A 21993-nucleotide genomic window follows, 5' to 3' on the forward strand; every position below is an offset into this window, starting at 1 on the left:
AGAAACAAGCCCAGCGTACTGCCAGCCATACGTACTAAGCTCTGACAAAGGCCATACAGAGACCCAACAGACCATATCAGAGGGCCTGGTACCCCGTACACCCTAAGTACCCCCCAAATGGCCTCCCGAGGGAAACAGTTGCTTTCTTCAAATCTACAAAAAGCATGTAAATTGGTTAGACACACTCCCACGCACCCTCCAGGACCCCTGTAAGGGTTTAGAGCTTGTCCAATGATCCACGGTCAGGATAAAACCCACATTGCTCCTCGGGAACCCCGAGGTTCGACTATCTGACGGACCCTCCTCTCCAGAACTCCTGAATAGACCTTACCAGGGAGACTCAGGAGTGTGATCCCCTTTAGTTGGAACACTCTCTTCGGTCCCCCTTTTTAAATAGTGGGACCACCACCACAGTCTGCCAGTTCCAGTGGAACTGCCCTCGATGTCCATGCAAAATTGCAGTCAGCCAACACAACCTTACATCATCCGTGTTGGATTGGATGTTAAAGGAAAAAACGCCTCATAATCTGGATGATAACCAAGAATGAATAAAAACAAAGGTGAAAAATGAACAGAAATCCTGTCATTTAAGGGTCTTCTCCACTTTCAGAAACTTTCTCAGACATTTTGATGTGTTTTGTCTTAATTTGACCACTTTCATCTCAGACAAGCAACATAAATTTGTTTTGAAATAAACAACTTTATTTTAATTAAAGTATCTTTAGCAATTTTGGAAGAAAAAAACATATTTTCATGCCTCTAGCTGTACATGTATTGTGGAAATAAAAAAAAGAACAACAACTGGTGTTTAGCACTTTCTCGTTTACTATGGCAACGTGGGTTTACGGTTCCAGTGGACAGGGCCCAGTGAAGATACTCGAGGGGAGGGGTGAGTGTTGAGTGACCGTTTTTGCGTTCAAAACCTAGCTTGTTGGCAGTTTTGATATAACAGCTTTAACTAATTAAACACGTAAACGTTGCTGCAAAGTTCTAACGTTATTTTTTGCAATTTTCTAAATTTACAATATCTTATTTGTGATTTTTTTTTTCAGATTTATGCATTCAATTGCGAAAATATTTAATTTAGGACTCTCTAACATCCAGCATTTTCCATATGAATCTGTAACCTAAGTCCCAGAATTCCTGAGATTGTTTATAGGAATTCTGTTCCTCTCTGACCTTGTTTTGTCATTTAAAAAATGTTTAAATCTACAACCCTAATATACACGTTTTGACTTCTTTACTGCTAATTTTATTTTCAGGACAACAAAAGCTGGTTTATAAATTTGCTGCCATTTGAAATGTGAGAAAAGTCCGGATTACAAAGCTTTGGGTTGTTTTCTTTAATCCCATCCAGACCTATAAATCACTTGAGGAATGTGGTGTTTTCTTGTATCAGCACCTAATCAAGGAAATTAAGGGTCCTGCTGCTGCTCACGGGTTTTTATTCACCCAACCCTTCCTTAGCTGCTTCTCTTGGTCATTTTGGATCCTTCGGGGCTTCTGGGAGAACCTCCATTTTGGTCTAATAGAACGAAACTGGAGCTCTTTGTTCACTGACATGATGCATCTAAATAAATATACTAGGGCTGCTCAATTAATCGAATTTTAATCCCAATTACGATCTGAGTTTTGAACGATTATAAAAACAAAACAAGCCGATTATTTGCTCCTGCCACTTGCTCTTCCCTGAGTTGCAAATGAAGCGCTCCTCCCACAGTGTTGCCAACTTAGCGACTTTGACGCTATTTCTAACAGCTTTTCAGACCCCCTTCTTGACTTTTTAAATCTTAAAAGTACCTAGCGAACACCTCAGAAACATCTCTGGTAACCCTTAGCTACTTTCTGGATAACTGTCGTCGACATTTCCTGCAGGTTAGCTAAAAACTCCGCCTGCGCTCCGGACCGTTCTTCAGGACATTAGGAAAGGGAATGATGTAGTGATGCTGTGTCAGTCGCTAAAGAAAACGGCTCTCAGAGCTGGCTCCCTGTTGGATTAACCAGAGTGAGTGACACACACCGCACCTGCGGACTCCTGAGCCACTAAAAATTGCTAAATGTGCGTGTGCAGCGTGCTAAACACACGTGCAGCTTGCCACTGATTGCTGTGAGACCGGGTTGGGGGGTGGGGGGTGCAGCTGTGGTTGGGACCATTATTACATTAACTGATGGACCTGTAAATAAATAGTTTATAAATAAGGTAGAAATAAGTTCCTCACGCTGATAAATAATAACTAACCTCTCTGAGGACACGGTGCTAGTGCACTCTCCTACAGCACCTTGACACGACTAAATAAATGTTATGCAACATTTTGTGAACATCAATTTATTTGCATTTAAATGCCACTGTATAATTCTTGCTGTCAGTATTTGCAAGATATTGGTATTTGGGTCTGTACTGGTTAGACTTAAATGAGTTAAACCAAGGTCTATAGCCCATGGGTCATAAACTATGAGCTATAAGTATATTGGTCTTGTTATACTGGGAATCAGGAGTTATTTTAGTGATCGTCTTGTTTCTTATTTATTTTTGTCCTGATTGTGCCCTGAGCAATTTTATGACCGAATAAAAACAAATAAAATCAACATTAATTGAAAAATTGTCTTAAATAATCGAGATCTCCATTTCGTTCACAATAATCGTAATTATTATTTTTGCCATAATCGAGCAGCCCTACTAAATATTTTATCCACTTTGGTTTATTGTCATCTAATGAGCTCATGTTTGTTGGTGTTTAATCCAAATGTGTGTGTCTGGTTTCAGGATCCACTCAGCCTACTATCGATTGCTAACATAGCATCGAGCAGCTAACGTGTCTGATTTATGTACGATAATCCCCCGTGTTCACGAACCGTCATCGCCTGCCTTTAACCTGCCTCTGCTTCATCCACTAGCTGACAGGAAGTAGCAATAATTTCTCTGTTTGCTTCTCATGTTCCTCTTCAACAAGCACGCCTTTCATATAATGGTGGAGGTAAGAGCAGTTTACCTGGAGTTCAAACCCGTTTTTCACCACGTTTTTTGGGTCGCAAGCCTGACTCCTCACCCTCGATCCCACGCCACCTTTTTTCGTTTGCCCTTTCAGACGTGTCTCACTCAGTTTATTTATTCTTTTTGTTTGTTTCTGCCTGGGTTTGTTGCATGCATGAATGTCTTTTATGTTCTCTCGTGAACGAGCGTTGTGCATGGTGGAAAACGGCCAACCAGGCTATGAATGCAGCCCGTATTTATTTATTTTCAGTCTGAATGTCCACCTGTGCTGTTTATGTAACCTGCTGTTGGTGACGTGACCCACTTTGGAAGTCTGCTGGGCCTATAGTTCTCTACGTGGAGGTGTTTGAAACTGAAACCGCAGCTTGCTTTTCCGTCTCATCTGCAGACTGTGGAGGAGGAGGACCGGTACATTTTGCACAAGTGGAAGTGCTGCCACTTATCTACAACATTTCTCAAAACAGGGAGGGTGACTTACTTAAGTACGAGCAGAGCCGAAGCATTTTTGGACTTTTTCAGCTCAAATTTTTATCAAAATTGAGTAGAAGCATGGCTACAGATGTCAGTGTTCAGGAAAACCACATTTGAGTTACTTATTTATTTATTTTTAGCCTCATGTTTCTTAGACATCCCAGCAACAAGACATGGCCTTAAAACATCGCAATAACCGCCTGTTGTACTTCTGATTTTAAACGTAAACAGTTTATTATATATTTGTGTTTGTGCCCAGAAGTGCTGGTTTTGATGTGATGGACAGGTCTGTAACCTGATGAGGCCATAGGAGATGGTTAAGGGTTGAGAGGAACGGTGTGAAGCAGCAGTTTCTGTTTTCCTGTTTCCTGCGGTCTGCTGACTAAGTGTAATGCGCGCCCTTTGGAGGCCTCGGCGCCCTGCGATCGGACAGCAGATCCGGTAACTCTCGGGGGAGGCCTGACCTGGCTGAGCCAGGCTGAAGCCCAGAAGTCGGTTGAGAAAGTTTCCAGAAACAAAAAGAAGATTCAAGATGATGACGCATTGGGCGAGCATCCTCAAATCCATTGTCCGGTGCACGAATTCACCATTAGAATTAACGCTGACCTTTTTTGTGCTGTTAGCAGCTTCTGGGATTTTTTTCTTCATCTCACATTTCATCAAACTCATTTGCTGAACCAGAGTTTCTCTTGGTGGCACTTGTGCAGGATTAGGCATCGTTTTGGAGACTTCTTGATGCGTCTAGTCGCTTTAGAAACTTCTAAGTGACACTTAAGCTTGGTTTATGCTTGACGCATTTACTTTACGCTTGGTGATGCGGCTCGCGGATGGAACGCGCTTCACAACTTGCAGCGTTTATGGTTCATGCGGCTTGTCTCTGCGGTGAGCCAATATTCTCCCAAACTGTAGGGGGCAGCATGGAGCTCTACGGCATACATCCAACTCTACACCATAGTAGAAGTATAAATTACTGTTGTTTACAACGTGGCATTCCAGCATTTTTTAACAGCGTCCTCGTCTTTTCCGACAGTGCGAGCTATTTCTCTCCAAGAATTATTAACAACATGTTGATCACGGTGATCTCTGAGAGCTGAATCATACAAATGTCTGTATTTACGAACCTCTGCCATACTAGTTCTTGCCAGTCCGCCATGTTTTTCCGCGTCCGACCGTCCGCGTGGTTAGAAAAGTTCCTAGGTGCACGGTGCGGAAATTTTGGGCCATGCGGAGACGCGGTGGAGGGGCGTGGTTGTTAAAATGACGCGCGGAGCCGTGCGAACCTCGCGGACGCGTCAAGCATAAACCAAGCTTTAGACTCTTATAATCAGCATCAGAACAGACTATGTTTGATTAATAAACATAATAAAGAAATGATAATGAGATTTTTTTTGTTAGTATCTTTCACTGAGGAACCGTCTAATAGTTGGTCTTTTTGAGATACGATAGGTCACTCTGCGTTGCACAAAAGTACTGAATGTTACCCTCATCACCTACATTAGCCGTCGAAAGGAACCAGTCTGGAAATCAGTGGGGTCACAAAAAGCCAGCCTCCTCCACGTCACTGGGAAATTCAGCCATGAAAAGCTGGGTTGATTAGGCGGTTAGGAGAAGCTAACTGTTAGCATTAGCAAGTCCACAACACGGCAGAACACGTTCAGACGTGTTATTTGTGGAGGTAAATCAATGTTACATAATTTACGCGATAAAGAACAAATGGAGGCAGCTGAAGAGTTGCTTTGCTGTTAGCCAATCAGAGGTGACACCTGCGTGCCATTTTCCACTCCCCACTCCTCTGCCAAAAGTCTACCCACTGAAACAGGAGCGCCAGAGCTTTTTTACACTGAAAATTACTTACAAGGGATTCATTCATTCATACTAGAGACAGATTTATTGAGAACACTGATGTAATACTCCTTTAGCTAATGTTTTCCAAGCTAGATTTGTTAAAACTCACTGAAATTCTGACAACAGCATTCACAAGGTCGCCAAGGCCTTATTCTCATGTTATTGGAATTTAAACAAATTTAAAACATTTGTTGGACAGGTTTGTTTTTTAAATAGTCACAAAACCATCAGAGGTGTCGCGAAACCATCTCAAACCGTCCTCGATTTAATTTGTCTGGGTTGGAAAGTGCAAGAAAATGTGCGAGGTGTTGGCAACCAAGAAGACAAAACTGATATATTTGCAGTTTTGACAAGTGTAAAACACTAATGTAGGATTATGCAGACAAAAAACAAGAGAGAATGGCTACAAACCTAAGGGAAATGTTTAGGTGGAGAAACGAGGGCCCGGGCGGGATTCGATCCCCAGACTCCCGGGTGAGTCATACGCTCTAACCAGTCAGCCAAAGGGACATCCCCTTGGCCAGGTAGCTAGGGCGCATCATCAATCGGGACATTGTGACAGAACGCTCACACTGTCACATACATATATATATATATATATATTTATTTATATATATATATATTTATTTATATATATATATTTATATATATATTTATATATATATATTTTTATTTTATTTTATATATATATATATATATATATATATATATATATATATATATATATATATTACCCATGATTACCCATTTGCAAAATTACTTCAACAACATTCATGTACCCAGTGAATTGTACAGAAATGACCAGAAAAGGGGCACATTTTCAGTTTCAAATGGTACTTTCACCTGACCACAGTGGAGGGTCGAGACGTTCTTGTCCCAATTTTGTCTGTTTATTAATTATGTCTCAAAATGGTCTTCAATTCCTCTTAAAGCATTTTTTCCACTTTTTAACCCAAACTGTATTGAAGTGAGCTGTCGACGTCCACAGGCACGGCATCACTATGAACATGTTAGAAGTCCCAGCAGCGTGGCCCACGAGAGGAAATGGAGAATGTTTCAAGAACATTTGGAAACTATCTCACAAATGCCAGTGAGCTACTGGTTTTAGTGCTACCAAATAACAAACACACCGTCTACGAGGATTTCTTTGACTTTCGTGATTAAATCAACACAAGTTTCCCTCAAGTCACCGTGTCTCTCATGGAGTGCACTGACATCAGACTTGTCAAAACAAGAAAATTCCAAACACTTCCTGGTTTTTGCAAGTTTTTTCCAAAGCAGAACCAGATGGAAAGATAAATTTGTTGTTTGGGCAAATAGCCGAGATGTGTTGAAGGGTTTCCATTGCGTTTGTGTTGTTGTGAAACCAGACCTCGGCTCCACGGTGGGGTGGGGGTGGGTGGGGGGGGGGGGGGGGGTTCTCTCTGTCGTTTGGCCGGTGTTTTGGTGCGAAAGTGCAGCGCAGACAGCACGTCTGCCTCACAGCTCGCTGTTAGCTTAAATAAACACGAGTTCCCACTCCAGTCCCCCATAAGCTCCCTCTCTCTGCACTCCCAGACCTGAGCTACCTTATATCTCTCATTCTTAATGGCTTTCAGTTTAATATTAAACATGAAAATGTAACAATCCCTTCTAAGAGACTTGAGTCGTAGCTTTGAGGCGCTTTATTTAAAGGCCAAAGTTCGTGACCAGCTTTAAAATATCCGCTTGATAAAAATCTGCCTCATAAATTATACACCGTTTTGTTTCAGTGCTCCTGTCGGGACACGATGCACGGAGCTAGAGCTGCCTCTTCCTGTTTTACTGTGTCTGCCGTGAAATGTTTTCGCCGTTAGCTCATGTAGTGTACCGGGAACTCTTTTGAAATAGTTCTGGTGCCAAAACCTCGGTGGTGATTTATTCAGAGTTAATGTGCGCTTCCTGAAATTCTGCTTTGATTCCTCCGACAGTGGAGGATGTGTGGTAGGTGTGAGCAGCCTCCCTGGCTCTGCAGCGGACCCTGTAACTGGATCGGGGGCTTTTTTACGGGAGGTTAGGGAGACTAACTAGGATTGACAAGCGTTTGATATACTATCGCTGTCTCTGAGTGGATCCTGGAGGCCTCGGGGTCTTGAAAGTTGCTCCAGCTCATCAGGCGCCTACAGTTCAAGTGAAAACATGAAGATCTTTAAAGGCAGAGAGCTATTTTTTATTTCTTTTCTCTGACGGCAGCCACACAGAAAAAGGTAACGCTGAGATTCTACAGCAGCGTGTCTGGTTTCATCAAAGGCCATCAGTCATGTGCTCGTCTTTCTCCTCCACCTTTTATCCTTTTGGAAATGTGACTCCCACACTGCATGCTTCTTTTTAACCTCCCTCTCTGTATCCCTCCAGTCCCCTTCCTTCTCTGTGAAGTCACATGTGAAAGTGATCAGCTTAATCCCGATCACCAGCTGTGTTTAACCTAATTTAGATTTGGAACACTCGCCTCTCCTCTCCTGCTTTGGCTTTTGTTTGAATGGCATTAGCATGAACACGGGACGCATGCAGAAAGCTTGACCCGCTAAAGTCTGACACAATACCTCCTATTTTGTCTTTATTTGGGCTGACGAGAGAGCACCAAAGCGTCTGGAATGTGTTATACTGTCTCATAACTTTGCATAATGTCTCAAATCATAATCAGTTTTTGCGTCTGGTTTACATAATTACAAACTGACCAGGTGATGCAAATTTTGTGATTTGTTTGTACTTTTACTAACCCTGAAATCCTAAAAATGGACAGGTTATAAACGGTACGTTTCTGACCCTGTCATCGGTAGCTCTCAATTAGCTAATTGATCTAATTTGCATGTTTTTACTGTGTGGGCGTCGGACGAGCCCCCGCACCGCGAGAACAAACATCTCAGCTCTAAAGCCGATCTTCATCCGCGTACGTCACACGTCACGTGATCAGGAAGCAGAAAATCCATGTGTTAGGAGATCGTTTTGGGTCGCTGCTATAAAAAAAAAGTGAGGCGCGAACCAGAAAAGCTTCTGTCGATCACAATTCAACAACGGATTATGAAAGAACGGATAACGCTCGAAATGCGCAGATCCTTCCTGATGTAAGAGGTGAGTCTCCGCTTTGTTTTGGTTGTTTTGGCGTCGACATCATCCTAGCGCTTAACGTTCTGCGACTCTTAAAAAAACTGTAAAAACAGTGAGAAACGCTGGCAGCAAAGGGTTTTAGCGATCAGGAAACAGCTGGCAGCGAATGATTTAAGCCCCTCCCCCTAGTTCTTTAATTATGACTGGAAGCAACCCCTAGTTGGCCAACAGCGCTAAAACACACACACACACACACGAATTGCAAAAATCAGTTTTTGGGTGAGCACCACTGTGACTAGCTGTTAGCTCATCAATCAGGGCAGAGCTCATCTCTTTCTCTAAACTGAGGTTGTTCAAATAGCTATCCAACAAAGGTCAGATGCTAGTTGTCCACAGCTCTTCCACGGGTCAGAGATGTTTAACTCAAACTGCTCATGTTCATGAACCAGGAGAAGGATTTTTGAGCAATAGCAGAGTAACAAAGGGCTTTTGTCCAGCAGCGTTCTCTGTAACATCATTAAATGGTAGCTAACGAGACCAGCGGAGGTCAGCCTGAGGTCTGGAAGACTTCAGAGTCGACTGATTGTAGAACAGCGAGTAAAAGATTGAAGCCTCGAGGAAGGTAATTCAGTAGTAGTTGGTCTGTTCTGCATAAATAACAATCCTTATGGACGATCTCTGCTAAATCCAACGTCAGAAGAATACATAACATCTAAATGAGGTCACACTGTGGCCAAAGTCTACAGCCAATAGGTTTAGGACTTAAAGGGGCATTATGGAAGTTTGACAGCCAAAACATGTATAGAAATAATAAATGTCTTCTTCATACATTCTCCTGCAATGCCCTGGTCCTGTAGAATGAGCCCTGGCATTTTTACTGTGATTGCCTGTTTTTCTGTAAAATCACAGAAAAAGAGAGATGCTCGGGTCGAGCAGGCTGCTTCATGCGCGTTCACGCTCAGGCATCGCCCGTAGCATTTGCTATCCGTAGCTTTAGCAGCAGAGAGAGAGGCAGTGCCACTTTGTCGCTGTTCCTAACGCCTAGTGACAAAGCTAGCTACATTTCTGAGGACCCTTAGCTACTTTCTGTAGAACTTTCTTCTAGATATTTCCTGCAAATTAACAACAAAATAGCCATTTTCACTCCGAACTGTTCTTTGGTTTGACGTTGTTTCAGCTGTCATCGAGTATGTAAAAGTTACAGATACAGTGAATGTTACTAGAGTGTAGCTCACCTTGTAAGACGTTGGACTCTCGTGCAGAAGACCTGGGTTTGATTCTGGGTGTGAACATAGTTTATTTAGAGTTTCTTTTTTACATTAATGGTATATTTTTTTACAGTAAGATGCCCAAATTTTTATTTGAGACTCGCCGAACGGCATTGAATTCACAGATAAAAAAGATGTGGGTTCAACTTTCATTTTGGAACAATTTTTCAAGCAAGGGAAGGGAATGATCTGAGCATGCAGGAGGACTGACCCATCATAAACCTTTGTTGGCTGTGCTGAAGAGAAAGGTACAGAACCAAATAATTTAATTAATTAGCTGCACGTTCTCCTGTCCTCTGTCCTCCGGGCCCCCCCCCACACACACACACGCACGCACGCACACACACACACACACACACACACACACACACACACGCGCGCGCACGCACACGCACGCACGCACACACACACACACAAGGGACTGTCTCAGCTGTTATTTTTGTTAAGGAGTGTGCACGTACAGCATGCGCGCCTCGTGCACGAGCCTACTATTGAAGCTGCCGTTACGCTTCTGTCCTGAGGGGGCAATCACGAGCATAAAAATTAAAAACTCTGTAAAGTCCCTTTAAGGATCATTTTGCAGAAACACAAAGATTTTCAAAAAATAATCATACAACTTGACCACAATGTTCCAAAACAAACCTCTAAATCCCCATCAGACCTTCTTAAGGTCATCCCGCGGCTTTCCCGATCACCAAAACATCACCAGGAAACTATGGACGCTCTTCAAAGAACACACAAGACAGCACAAGAATCCCAGAGCCTCAGGCCTTTTTTCTCCTTTCAGAAAGATTAGCTAAAAATCCCCTTTGAGGACATGTTTACAACCCATTTGATTGTTCAAAAGTAGTTTTTTCCTCAAATAAAAAAGATAAGTTAGTTTATGTTATAATTAAACAAAACAAACATCCTGATTCATTCTGCTGCAAATGACCAGCAGATTATCGATGCTTTCTAGTCTTTTTGAGCTTTTTTCTCAGCAGCTCTTTGGGTTCCAGATTGGCAACCTTCCTGATTCAGCCCTGCTTCTGTAAATTCAAGCAAACGCCACCCTGAGGGGTTTGATTTAATTTAAAACGAACCCATCCAAACCCTGCTGGGTCTGCTGCATGCTCCCAGCCAAATTAAACTTCACTGTGATGAAGCTAAACATGCAGCAACTCCTTAACTAAGCTCCCAGTAGAAATATGAAGCAAGCAGCAATGTGGCAATGCTGTAAAACAAAGTCATTTTGCTGAATAACAATAGAAGCATGTTGTCTCCTTCACACTGAACCAGTCCTGTTCTAACACCACCATCTTCTGCTTTCCTCTCATGTTTCCCTCCAGGATCCCGGACCCTCGCCTCCATCCCCCGTTCTGGGTCAAAAACCGCTGCAGCTCATTGAGTTGAAAGCCAGGGGGCGCTTTGGCTGCGTGTGGAAAGCCCAGCTGCTGAACGAATACGTGGCCGTGAAGATCTTCCCAATTCAGGTATCCTCCTGGATTTTGGAGTCACTTTGATCAAGGCTTTCACATCTCGGGAATGCTTGATTTATGGAAAAACATCCTCAATAGAGCATCATGTAGCTGTCCTAAGCATTTGTAGAGGGCGCATTATAGTCTTTAATAGGATCTGTATGAACTTTAGTCGCTTTTAGAGCTAAATACCTGCAGAAATACATATTTTTAATGCAATTAAGCCTTTTGGCAGACTATTTGTGATTTCTGACTTATGGTAACTGGTAGCAGAGTTGAGCTTTGTTATTCAGGTACAGCATTTAGACAGACTGAGGATATTTGACACATTCATTGGTGCACAATGACCCCTACTTGTTGGTCACGCAGACAACATGGACAGACGGTGCTGCTATGAAAGCAGAGAAGAGCTGCTGCTGCAGCAAAGGACTAGAGTTCCAAAAATGGAGTCCGTTCATTTCAAAAGGATGGTTTAAAATAGAACCGATTGGTAAAATGTCACTGGGTGCTAGCGATGGGTACCGAATTCTGTACTTTTTAAGGTACCGACCGAATTCCACAGTACCGACTGATACCGATTCACGTCATTTGAAACGGTGCCTCGTCTCGGTACCCGTCCTTCATAACGAGAACTTGCCTAGACAGCTGCGCATGCGCAAGAGCGTTATGTCGTCGGTCGCTGCGAGCGAGTTGTAAACAGAGCAGCATGGTAGAAAGAACGCACGCTAAAGCTTGGGTCCACTTCACTAAATGTGATGGGTAACTGGGTGATGATGAAACCAGCGACAACGATCTAAGTGAGACATCCTCATCTTAATCTGCTCCGGTAGGTAAATAAAATGTTTAAGATAACGTTAGCTTGATATGTTAGCTTCCGTTCCGCTAATGGTGCGTTCGATTTCTCCTCGGAACTCTGAATTTCCGACTGGAAGAACACGAACGTGCTCTAAAGTTTGGCTTCACTTTACTAAATGCGACGGGTGATTGGGTGAAGATGAAACCAGCGACAACGATCTAAGTGTGAGGCATCATCGTTTCAATCTGCTCCAGCAGTTAAATAAACTGTTTAAGATAACGTTAGCTTGATTTGTTAGCTTCCGTTCCGCTAATGGTGTGTTCGCTTTCTCCTCGGAACTCCGATTTTCCGACTAGAAGAACACGAACGCGCTCTAAAGTTTGGCTTCACTTTACTAAATGCGACGGGTGATTGGGTGAAGATGTAACCAGCGACAACGATCTAAGTGTGAGGCATCATCGTTTTAATCTGCTCCAGCAGCTAAATAAACTGTTAAGGATAACCTTAGCTTGATATGTTAGCTTCCATTGCCACCATTGTTATCAGCTAATGGTGCGTTCGCATTCTCCTCGGAAATTCTAACTTCCCAGTAGGAAAAATCAAATGAAAAAGGACGGCAAAAGGAATGAAGATACACAGTAAATTTAGTTCACAGTAAAGATGTTTGCTTCAGTTTAATGATCAGCTTATAAAACTACAAGGACGATGTTAAAATACAAACAGTTGTATGTTATTTATCGTGATATTTATCAAATATGGTTATATATTGAGAAAAATATATATTTAATTATGAAAGAGAATTAAAATATTAAACACACAAAAGTATCTAAAATTGGTACCGTTAAGTACCGGTATCGATTCCTAGGTACCGGGAATTAGTACCGAATCGATTCAAATGTCAAAGGTACCCATCCCTACTGGGTGCCCTGTGTTTTGCCATCTTTACTTGAGTTTACGTTTTGCCTTCAGAGCAGGAGGAAGTTTGCATCGTTCTGTCAAAATAAGAGCACGCTAGCAGAGTGAAAATTAATCAAATAATCCTAAGAATAATTGTTGTTGGTTTTTTGGTGTTGGGAGTTGAAACTCAATTGCAAACATCCCTGCTAAGACGTGATGCCTCTCCTCCCGCGTAGGACAAGCTTTCCTGGCAGAACGAGTATGAGATCTACAGCGTGAGCGGCATGAGGCACGACAACATCCTCCAGTTTATTGGCGTGGAGAAGAGGAACAACAACCTGGACCTGGAGCTGTGGCTCATCACCGCCTACCACGACAAGGTACGCAGTCAGGGGGGAGATGAGGACACCCTTTAAACTTATCGATGTGGCTTTTTTGCTCCGCAGCAGTAGCTCGTCGTACAAGAAACAACCCAGTTCTGCTAGAATCCTACACGACGACACGCTGCGGTTTTATTTCTGTTCCTCTCTGGTTTCTGTTGAGCTCAGGAGTCGTGTCCTCCCTGTTGTTTTCTTCACTCGGCAGCGGTCTTCCATGCGTTCGGGACTTTAAGTGCCTCTGTGTTTTGAGGGTCATTACCAGCCAAGTGGAGAGTGGTTCTTGCTCGCCTCGCTTGCCTGAAATTTCCCCACCAGACCTTAGATGTGATTCTGCGTGCTTAAGAATCCCTCCTCGTGTGGATAAAGGTTGAAAAATTGAAGGTTTGTGGGTGTGTTGCGGCTCTCGGATAGCCACTTAACTCTGGAGGGGTGCGACGAGTGCTTCTCTGATCCCTTTTCTTAAGGCTCTTAGGAAGAAATAACATCCAAGAACTTTGGAGTTTTAGAAATAAACCATAAAGCCAAATAAGTTTGTTTTTTTATTCAACTTCCTGCCGGAGATTCGTACACCCTAAACTGACAGATCAGAGTCTCCGTCACAGATGATTTACGACTCGACATTTGATGCATCTAGAGTTTTAGCAGTAGCTGCGTGCCGGGGCTTGCTCTAGAAGCGCTCCAAAACTCCCCGTGTTTCTTTTAATCAGCGCAGGATATTTTAGATCGACTTTCAAGCTGATATCAACTGAGAAGTAATTTGAGAAAGAACTAAAACACTGTAATGTGGGTGTATAAACACTCTGAAAGGTGTGTGTGTGCGTGCGTGTGCGTGTGTGTGTGTGTGTGTGTGTGTGTGTCTTTTGAAGCAAGAGTTCATCTGTTGTGGCTCGCTGCCCTCCTGTGGTCGTTCTGTGTAACTACATGTGTATTTGGCCTTAAAAACTGTGACCTTGAGTTAAAAAAACATCTCCTGGTTGAAATAAAGTTCAAGTACTCTGGTATTTGTTTAATTTGTGAGATTCTTCCTTTGCTTTGAGTGTTTTTTAGAATCCTAAACATTCTCAGCAGGTTTCGTTGGCCTAAAACGGATTCCTCTTGCATGTTGAATCCTGAATGTTCAGGAAATGTGACCAACTAAAGCTTTTTATTTTTGATTAGCTTCTCTGGCCAGTAGTTTTTCTAAAACTTAAATGCACATTTGGTCAATTTTAGATGTGAAAATGCTCCTTATTTCACTATTACACATTACTCAAAATCTAATGTTTTAGATTGGAATTCACCAACATTTGTGAGGCCCCTAATTAGGAGTGTCCTACTTTGTTCCAGTTTTTCCTTTTTTTTTTTCCTGTTTCTGCTTTTTCTGGAATTGCACTGTTTGGTGTGGTGAAAAAATACCCCAAGTTTCATAACATCCACACATTTAAAAAAAACATGCAAAAATTCAACAGAATGTTTCATTAAATCATAATGATTCCAGTGTGTTTGTCATACAAAACCCTCTCATTAAGCTAAGCTCTACAGCACGCATCCAACACTACTCCATAGAAGTAGAAATGACTGTTTACAACATGGCATTCCAGCATTTTTAACAGCGTCCTCGTCTTTTCCGACAGTGCGAGCTATTTCTCTCCAAGAATTATTAACAACATGTTGATCACGGTGATCTCTGAGAGCTGAATCATACAAATGTCTGTATTTACAAACCTCTGCCATTCTAGTTCTTGCCAGTCCGCCATGTTTTTCCACGTCCGACCGTCTGCATGGTTAGAAAATTTCCTAGGTGCGCGGTGCGGAAAGTTTTAGCCGTGCGGAGGCGGGGTTGTTAAAATGACGCAATTTCGCCCTGCGGAGCCGTGCGGACCTCGATGACGCGTCAAGCATAAACCAACCTTAAGTTTCTTGTAGGGGGTGACTTGCTCTTTAAATTTTTATTGATACATTTTTTTCCTATTGAACCACATGTCTATTGATCGATATGCATCGTTATGGAATTATTGTCCAGACCCAGTCATATCCCTGCAGCGGACCTCTTCGCCTCAGCTCGCCATAACACGTCTCCATTTTGGCTTCATGCGGGCCGGAGAAGCGACAAAATAAATTCCATTTTTGCTTATTAGTTGCTTAGTATTATGGAGTATTATAATAATAATAATAATAATGCATTGAACTTATGGGTCATTCCCATCTGTACCGGGTCGGCCCGGGCCGGGTAGCGTAGGTTGTTTACATATCTGGGTGGCCTGGTATTTTTCCGGGCCAACCAAGGCTCATTCTCAGCCCTCTTCTCGAGGGGGTCTGCTTCAGGCCGACCAGGGCCAACACACCCACTGCTGACAGCAAATTCACACCTTCCATTAGAGCAAGCCTCTGATTGGTGGGTAGAATCAGCCCACATGGGCTTAAGACAAGGATGTGTGGAATCAACCGGGCCGACTGGGGCTACCCGGCCCGGGCCGACCCGGTACAGATGGGAATGGCCCATTATATAGCGCTTTTCTAGATACCCAAAGACGCTTTCACACACTGCTAGTGATGGTAAGCTACTTGTAGCCACAGCCGCCCTGGGGAGGTCTAACAGAGGCGAGGCTGCCATTTGGCGCCGTCGGCCCCTCTGACCACCACTAACACAGGCAAGTTGGGTGAAGTGTCTTGCCCAAGGACACAACAGCAGAATACCCCTGGCGGGAGCTGGAATCGATCCCATGACCCTCCTCCGATCATGAGGCAATCCGCTCTACCACCTGAGCTACTGCTGCCCCCATTATGGAGTATAATGGAGTATTATGGAGTATTATGGAGATGTGGAACTACAGTTTGCTGAACAGATGCTGATTAGAGACTTATTAAATACCTACAAGTAAACAACAGCAGACAAATGAGTTAATTTTATTAGAGACCAGTGTTGCCAACTGTTTTTGACTGAAAGTAGCTGAAGTTCCCCCCAAAAGTCGCTAGATGTCGCCAGATGTCACGTGCTAATTTGCATACGACGCAATGACGTCATCTGGTTTGCGTCATGACGTCACCGGTCTTGTAGAGTAAATCAAATAAAACCCACGTGATTTTAAATAAAAAAATTATTTAATTTTTTTTAATATGTCATTATATTTAAAACCCAATAGAATACAAAACAGCATCCTTTAAAACATCAAGGAAAGATGGCACAAAAAATGGAAGGAATATTTCTATTTCGTCTGAAGAGAATAGAACTCAAACACAAAAATATTAAATTGAGACTTATTAAATACCTACAAGTAAACAACATGTATGTATGATTGAATTAAAATTAATTTTCTCTTGTAGTTTTCAAGTGTCTTGAGATGTATTCTTCTGTTGTGATTTAGTGCTATATATTGACGTAAAAGGTAATATATAGTTTTTATTTTTGTTTGGTTTTGTTGCTTTTAGTACTTTAGTGTGAAAAGAAGCAGGCCGTATTTAATATTCAGAAACGTTACATGCAAACTGCCAATGACTTACAGTATTATTCTGTTTTTTATAAAAGTTTTAAATGTGCTACGTTATTGAACTCATCATAGAGTTCCAATGTTCCTTGAATGCACCACCAGTGGTGCGAGAAGCCATGCGCGAGTGCGACGCTGCCTGCCAGTGACAGCCGAGCTCAGCTGCCGAAATGCGGCAGGATGGCGGAAGGAGCGGTCGCCCTTTACGTAGCTCCGGTGGCTATCTCAAATAATGGACTTGTGAAAACCCACAAAAGGTTTGATTGGCCAACGGGGGTAGCGTGATCATGCTGCACGCACATGCGCAGATCATTTTCTTTCTGATCCTCTGGAAGGAAGGACGGTCCTGTCGCTTCAGATGCATCTCTAATCTGCAGGTAAAGTCGGCTACAAAGTTGTAGTCAAAGTAGCTGAGGGGGTCAGAAATGTCGCCAGATTTGTCGCTGGGCGCTTTTTTGAAAAACAGTCGTTAAGGAGGTCTGAAGAGTCGTTAGAAATGGCGGCAAAGTCGCTTAGTTGGCAACACTGTTAGATACACAGTGTTCACAAAACCCTTGGTTTATAATTCAATTCAAGTTTATTTATATAGCGCCAAATCACGACAAGAGTCGTCTCAAGGCACTTCACATGATAAACATTCCAATTCAGGTCAGTTCATTAAGCCAATCAGAAATAATGTTTCCTATATAAGGAACCCAGCAAATCGCATCGAGTCACTGTCTAGTGTCAGTGACTTTACAGCAATCCTCATACTAAGCAAGCATGCAGCGACAGTGGAGAGGAAAACTCCCTTTTAACAGGAAGAAACCTCCAGAGGATCCTGGCTCAGTGTAAGCAGCCATCGATAATTGTATTTTAGGGGGAAATAAAACAACCTGAAGGTACACCACAATATCTCAGTTGCATTTATTAAAAACTCTTTAACTGTTCAGTCTTCGGGCTGTTAGATCTCCTCCCTGATCATGACGTTTGCTTTGGTCGCCAGGGCTCGCTGACAGACTACCTGAAGGCCAACGTTGTGTCCTGGAACGAGCTCTGCCACATCACTCAGACGGCGGCGCGCGGACTGGCCTACCTGCACGAGGACATCCCGGGTCACAAAGACGGCCACAAGCCCTCCGTCGCTCACAGGTGCGCCAGCTTTCGTCAGCGCTCCCTCTGCGTGTTGGTTGCCGTGGTGATCTGTTTGACTTCCTTGTTTCCTCGCAGGGACATCAAGAGTAAAAATGTGCTGCTGAAGAACAACCTGACAGCCTGCATTGCTGATTTTGGCCTTGCACTTAAGTTTGAGGCGGGAAAATCAGCAGGAGACACGCACGGACAGGTACAGCCACGTTTAACCCAGGTGTCCTCGCTCGCTTTTCTGTCCTTCTGTAAAATGTTACTCAACAAACAATTTGTTTGGATCCTGCAGGTGGGAACGCGACGCTACATGGCCCCAGAAGTCCTGGAGGGTGCCATCAACTTCCAGCGGGACTCCTTCCTGCGTATAGACATGTACGCCTTCGGCCTGGTTCTCTGGGAGCTCGCGTCACGGTGCACCGCCGCCGACGGTGAGAGAGTCACTTTAACAGGACGGTCCTCACAAAGTCTCCTGTTTTTTATCGTTTGATTTGCGTGTGTTTTAACAGGCCCTGTCGACGAGTACATGCTCCCCTTTGAGGAGGAGGTGGGTCAGCACCCATCTCTGGAGGACATGCAGGAAGTGGTCGTCCATAAGAAGCTGCGGCCCTGCCTCCGGGACTGCTGGCAGAAGCACACGGTGAGCTTTGCCTTTATGTTTACAGGGTCTGGGTCCTCCGATTGCTGTGGTTTCTGAGTCTGAGTTACGCTCTGATTGTTGTTTCAGGGTCTGGCCATGCTCTGCGAGACCATCGAGGACTGCTGGGACCACGAGGCCGAAGCCCGCCTGTCCGCCGGCTGCGTCGAGGAGCGCATTGGCCAAATGCAGCGCCAGGCTCCCGTCATCGGCCCCGAGGAGATCGTCACTGTCGTCACCATGGTGACAAACGTTGACCTCCCCCCCAAGGAATCCAGCTTATGATCAGCCAATCGCCCGACACCCGGACGAGCTACTGGAAATCAGCAGGAGAGGATAGAAGACCGGCCTCGGCTGGCCTGCTCAGCGTTTTTACGTTTTCCTTTGACGTTTCATCTTTTCTTCTTCTCGGTTCCTTCGAGTGCGGGCCGCCGCACGCATTCAGGAAGCAGCCTGCGCCCGCCTCAGCCACGGCAGGCCGGATCCACCTCATTTGGGCGCGTGCGCCTGAGTACTTCTCTCAAGCGGACGATTCAGGATACGCCATCGCGTTGTGGCTCGACGACAAACGATCTGATCACGTGTTGTTTTTATACTCTCACTCTGCTCGGATTTCTTTTAGAGGATCTAGTGGAGAAATTTCACCAAACTTTCAGCAAATTTTATTGTTCAAAACCAGAAAACGGAGAAATAAACTCAAGGACCTGTCTCCGGAGACACCTGCTGTTCTCTCCTGTGCGTTCTTCTAAAGAAACGACGATCGTTCTGCCAATAAGCAACGGCTTCTGAATGTTTATAGTGTAATGCTGCTGTACATAGTGTATCATGGACCCAGACGACTTGGCAATCAGCGTATTTTAAAGTGGGGGAGGGGAGGGGGTTCGTTCTCAAGCATTACGACGGTAGAAACCATAAACCTCCTTCAACCAGGTATACCTCAGTTCAGGTGGACTAGTCCCTCTCACAGTCTGCTCTTCACCAGGCGAACCTGCTGTCAGACGCAACACAAGCTCCTCCCCTTTTTGTCTTTTCTCCACTTTGATTTAAACTGTTTGCAGTTTGATGAAGTTGTTCCGTTTGTTTTTTTCCCGTTTGAGTTTGCGGAGTGAGAACCGAAAGCACCCTCTGGAGGTGATTTGAATGTTTGCTCTCAGACCCGTCGAAGCGTGACGTTGGCGCCCCGTGACCTCCGCAGGGAAGCGGGGCGGAGAAGTGGCCCCAGTGTTTGGTTCATCCTTTGGAGGATGCGCCGCGGAGTTCCCAGCCCTTTTTAGCTGAGCCAGCGTGTTTTTGATTTGATTGCACACATCTTTCATTTGTAATGTTTTAGTACTATCAAGAGTTTCTGCTCTCTTTTTGATACACCTCAGGAATCTTTGCTACTCACCTCCTCCTCTGGACCCCCCCCCCCCCCCCCCCCCCCCTCTCTGACTTCATTTCCTGTTTTGGAAGCCTCTCTAAGGCTCGGACATTAAAACTAGAGTTCATCTTCTCTAACTTTGAGCTTCAGACCTTTTATGAGTTTAGTCCATGTTTTTTTTTTTATTATTATTAAACAACAATACGGACTTCTGAGGACCTTTCTACCCCTTGAAACTCAAAGGATAATCAGCGTGTTGTATTACTTCAGCCACACACACAAAAAATATATATATTTGAAGAGAAGCCTAGTTCCTCACGCTGACACAAACCAAACACGGTGGTTAGACGAGCCGAGACGAGGAATCTTGTTATCCCTCTCATCCTGGTGCCATTTCTACCCGTTCATGTGTTACTCTTGTAGATGTCAGGCCAAACGGATGTATCTGTCACCGCTGTGGCGTTTTTTTGATGTTTCCTCTGAAGGGCGGTGAACACCGGCGCCGGCAGACCTGCAGTCTCTCTCCTCAAGCTTCGGGGCAGTTTCTCAGGTCGCGGTTTAAAAGAAACAGGACACGAGGAAACTTCTCCTTCAGGACACGCTTTCCTTGCTTGGCATTTTCATAAAACACCGTACTGTAACACAAGGCTCGAATCAAACATAATTTAGTCCATTTGTGGTATTTTTAAGTTATTTTGGTGAATTTAGAAAGTCCAGAATCCTCCGAGTGAGCGTCAAATCTTGTTTCTGCACAAGTTTTTATTTGCAACACATCAAATTGAAGGAAGTCAAAGCCATCACCTTCTTTACGAACCGTAGCACGAGAACAACACCCGTTGCTTCCTTTTGCTGCTGCCGCTGTTAAAAACACAGCATTCTTTAACCCCGGCTTTCCACCGGAGCCGTCAGCAGCACGTCATAGCTGCTGATAGGAACCGCTGTGGTCAACAGAGCCTTTTCCACCGGCGCCGTCGGCAGCGCGAGTCGGCCGCGTCTCAGGAGCAGCATGTCGCTAGCCTGGCAAGCCAGACTAAATAAATGTATTATTTAGTCTGGCCACGCTCCATTGACGGCTCTCGGTTGTGGGGCGGGTTCTACCGTTGTCTTTCAAATGATCTCCGCATTCCACTGGACAATGAATGTGACATACTCTTGTTTCACTCTGTTGCATCATCCCACCCACCAGGCATATAGAGTGCCCTGATTGGCCCACAAAGCGGATAAAGCTCTGTGATTTGTTCACTAAGCAGATAGTGCACTATGACTGGCCCACCATTATGGACCAATCACAGCTCTTTATGTGTTTGAAACCCCTCTAGAGAGCTGTGGTTGGCTAGCCAGAGTCCTGGTAGGAGCTGCGGAGGTTCCAATGGAGCATGCCTAGACCAAACTTTGCAAAGCAAGAATCTGGTCTAGTTCACTAGGCTAGCATGTCGCGGCCCTCACGCGCCGGCTCTATTTCCTACGCGCGACGCCTCTGAAACGGGTCAAGGTCGACATTTTTGGGGAAGGAAAGACAGGAAATCGGACGCGGAAACGGAGCGAAGCTCCCGAGATTTTCAGAATAAAGAAACTTACCGCCTTCCGGTTGCTTTACTTAAAAAAAGTTACTAAATGTGCGGCCCCGTGAGAAGTTATCACCTAGCTAGCGGTCTCCTTTGTTTTTCAGGTCCGTATTGGCGATTATAAAACGGACAGAACATAAAACAAACCTTTTGGAGGCATGTTGTAATTTTCTCCTGCTTGTTGTGTTTACTGACTCGATCGGTGACAGCTGCTCCCCTGCTGCTTCGCATCTCGTGGGAAGGGCCAAGCAGCAGCTCACGTAAGCAAGACGTGCTGCTGCAGTAACGTGCTGCTGACGGCTCCGGTGGAAATAAGGGGTTAGAGCTCAAACCGTCAGGAGCGATGAGTGCAGCGCTGATGAGGAACAAGAAAAATCACACAAAAACACGACAACAACCCAGCAGCCCTTCGTTAAGTACTACCTCACTGGCAGGGACTTCTTTGGGGTAGAGAGCGTGGCAAGTAAACCAAAATCAGAGGCGGGAGTTCTTCCAGACGCTAAAGGAAAGTTTCCTCGTTAAAGACGGAGGTTTTTGTGTCCTCGGATGCAAAAACCTGGTGAGGATTGTTGGTTAATATCAGTTTAAACTGCTCCTGAGAAACCACCCCTAACCGAAAAACACCATTCAGGGATTCAGTACTATGCTTTTCTAAGTTCTAGCAAGTTATATG

The 21993-nt window shown here is 44.3% G+C and overlaps 1 protein-coding gene across 2 annotated transcripts in view; it reads left to right on the forward strand.

The window, feature by feature from the left end:
* LOC107384683 (activin receptor type-2A) overlaps positions 1-18888 on the forward strand; it is a 90097-nt gene extending 71209 nt beyond the window's left edge. Inside the window, exons 5-12 of one of the 2 annotated variants that reach the window (XM_015958055.3) lie at positions 2952-2975; positions 10971-11114; positions 13029-13172; positions 17622-17767; positions 17846-17960; positions 18051-18189; positions 18268-18398; positions 18486-18888. In XM_015958055.3, coding sequence (XP_015813541.1) covers positions 2952-2975; positions 10971-11114; positions 13029-13172; positions 17622-17767; positions 17846-17960; positions 18051-18189; positions 18268-18398; positions 18486-18680 — 1038 coding nt within the window. In that variant the 3' untranslated portion in view covers positions 18681-18888. The remainder of the gene's footprint in view (positions 1-2951; positions 2976-10970; positions 11115-13028; positions 13173-17621; positions 17768-17845; positions 17961-18050; positions 18190-18267; positions 18399-18485) is intronic. The other variant, XM_015958056.3, reaches the window with a different exon arrangement.
* The last annotated feature ends 3105 nt before the right edge of the window (positions 18889-21993 follow it).

The sequence above is a fragment of the Nothobranchius furzeri genome, chromosome 3, assembly GCF_043380555.1.
Source record: "Nothobranchius furzeri strain GRZ-AD chromosome 3, NfurGRZ-RIMD1, whole genome shotgun sequence".
NCBI lineage: Eukaryota > Metazoa > Chordata > Actinopteri > Cyprinodontiformes > Nothobranchiidae > Nothobranchius > Nothobranchius furzeri.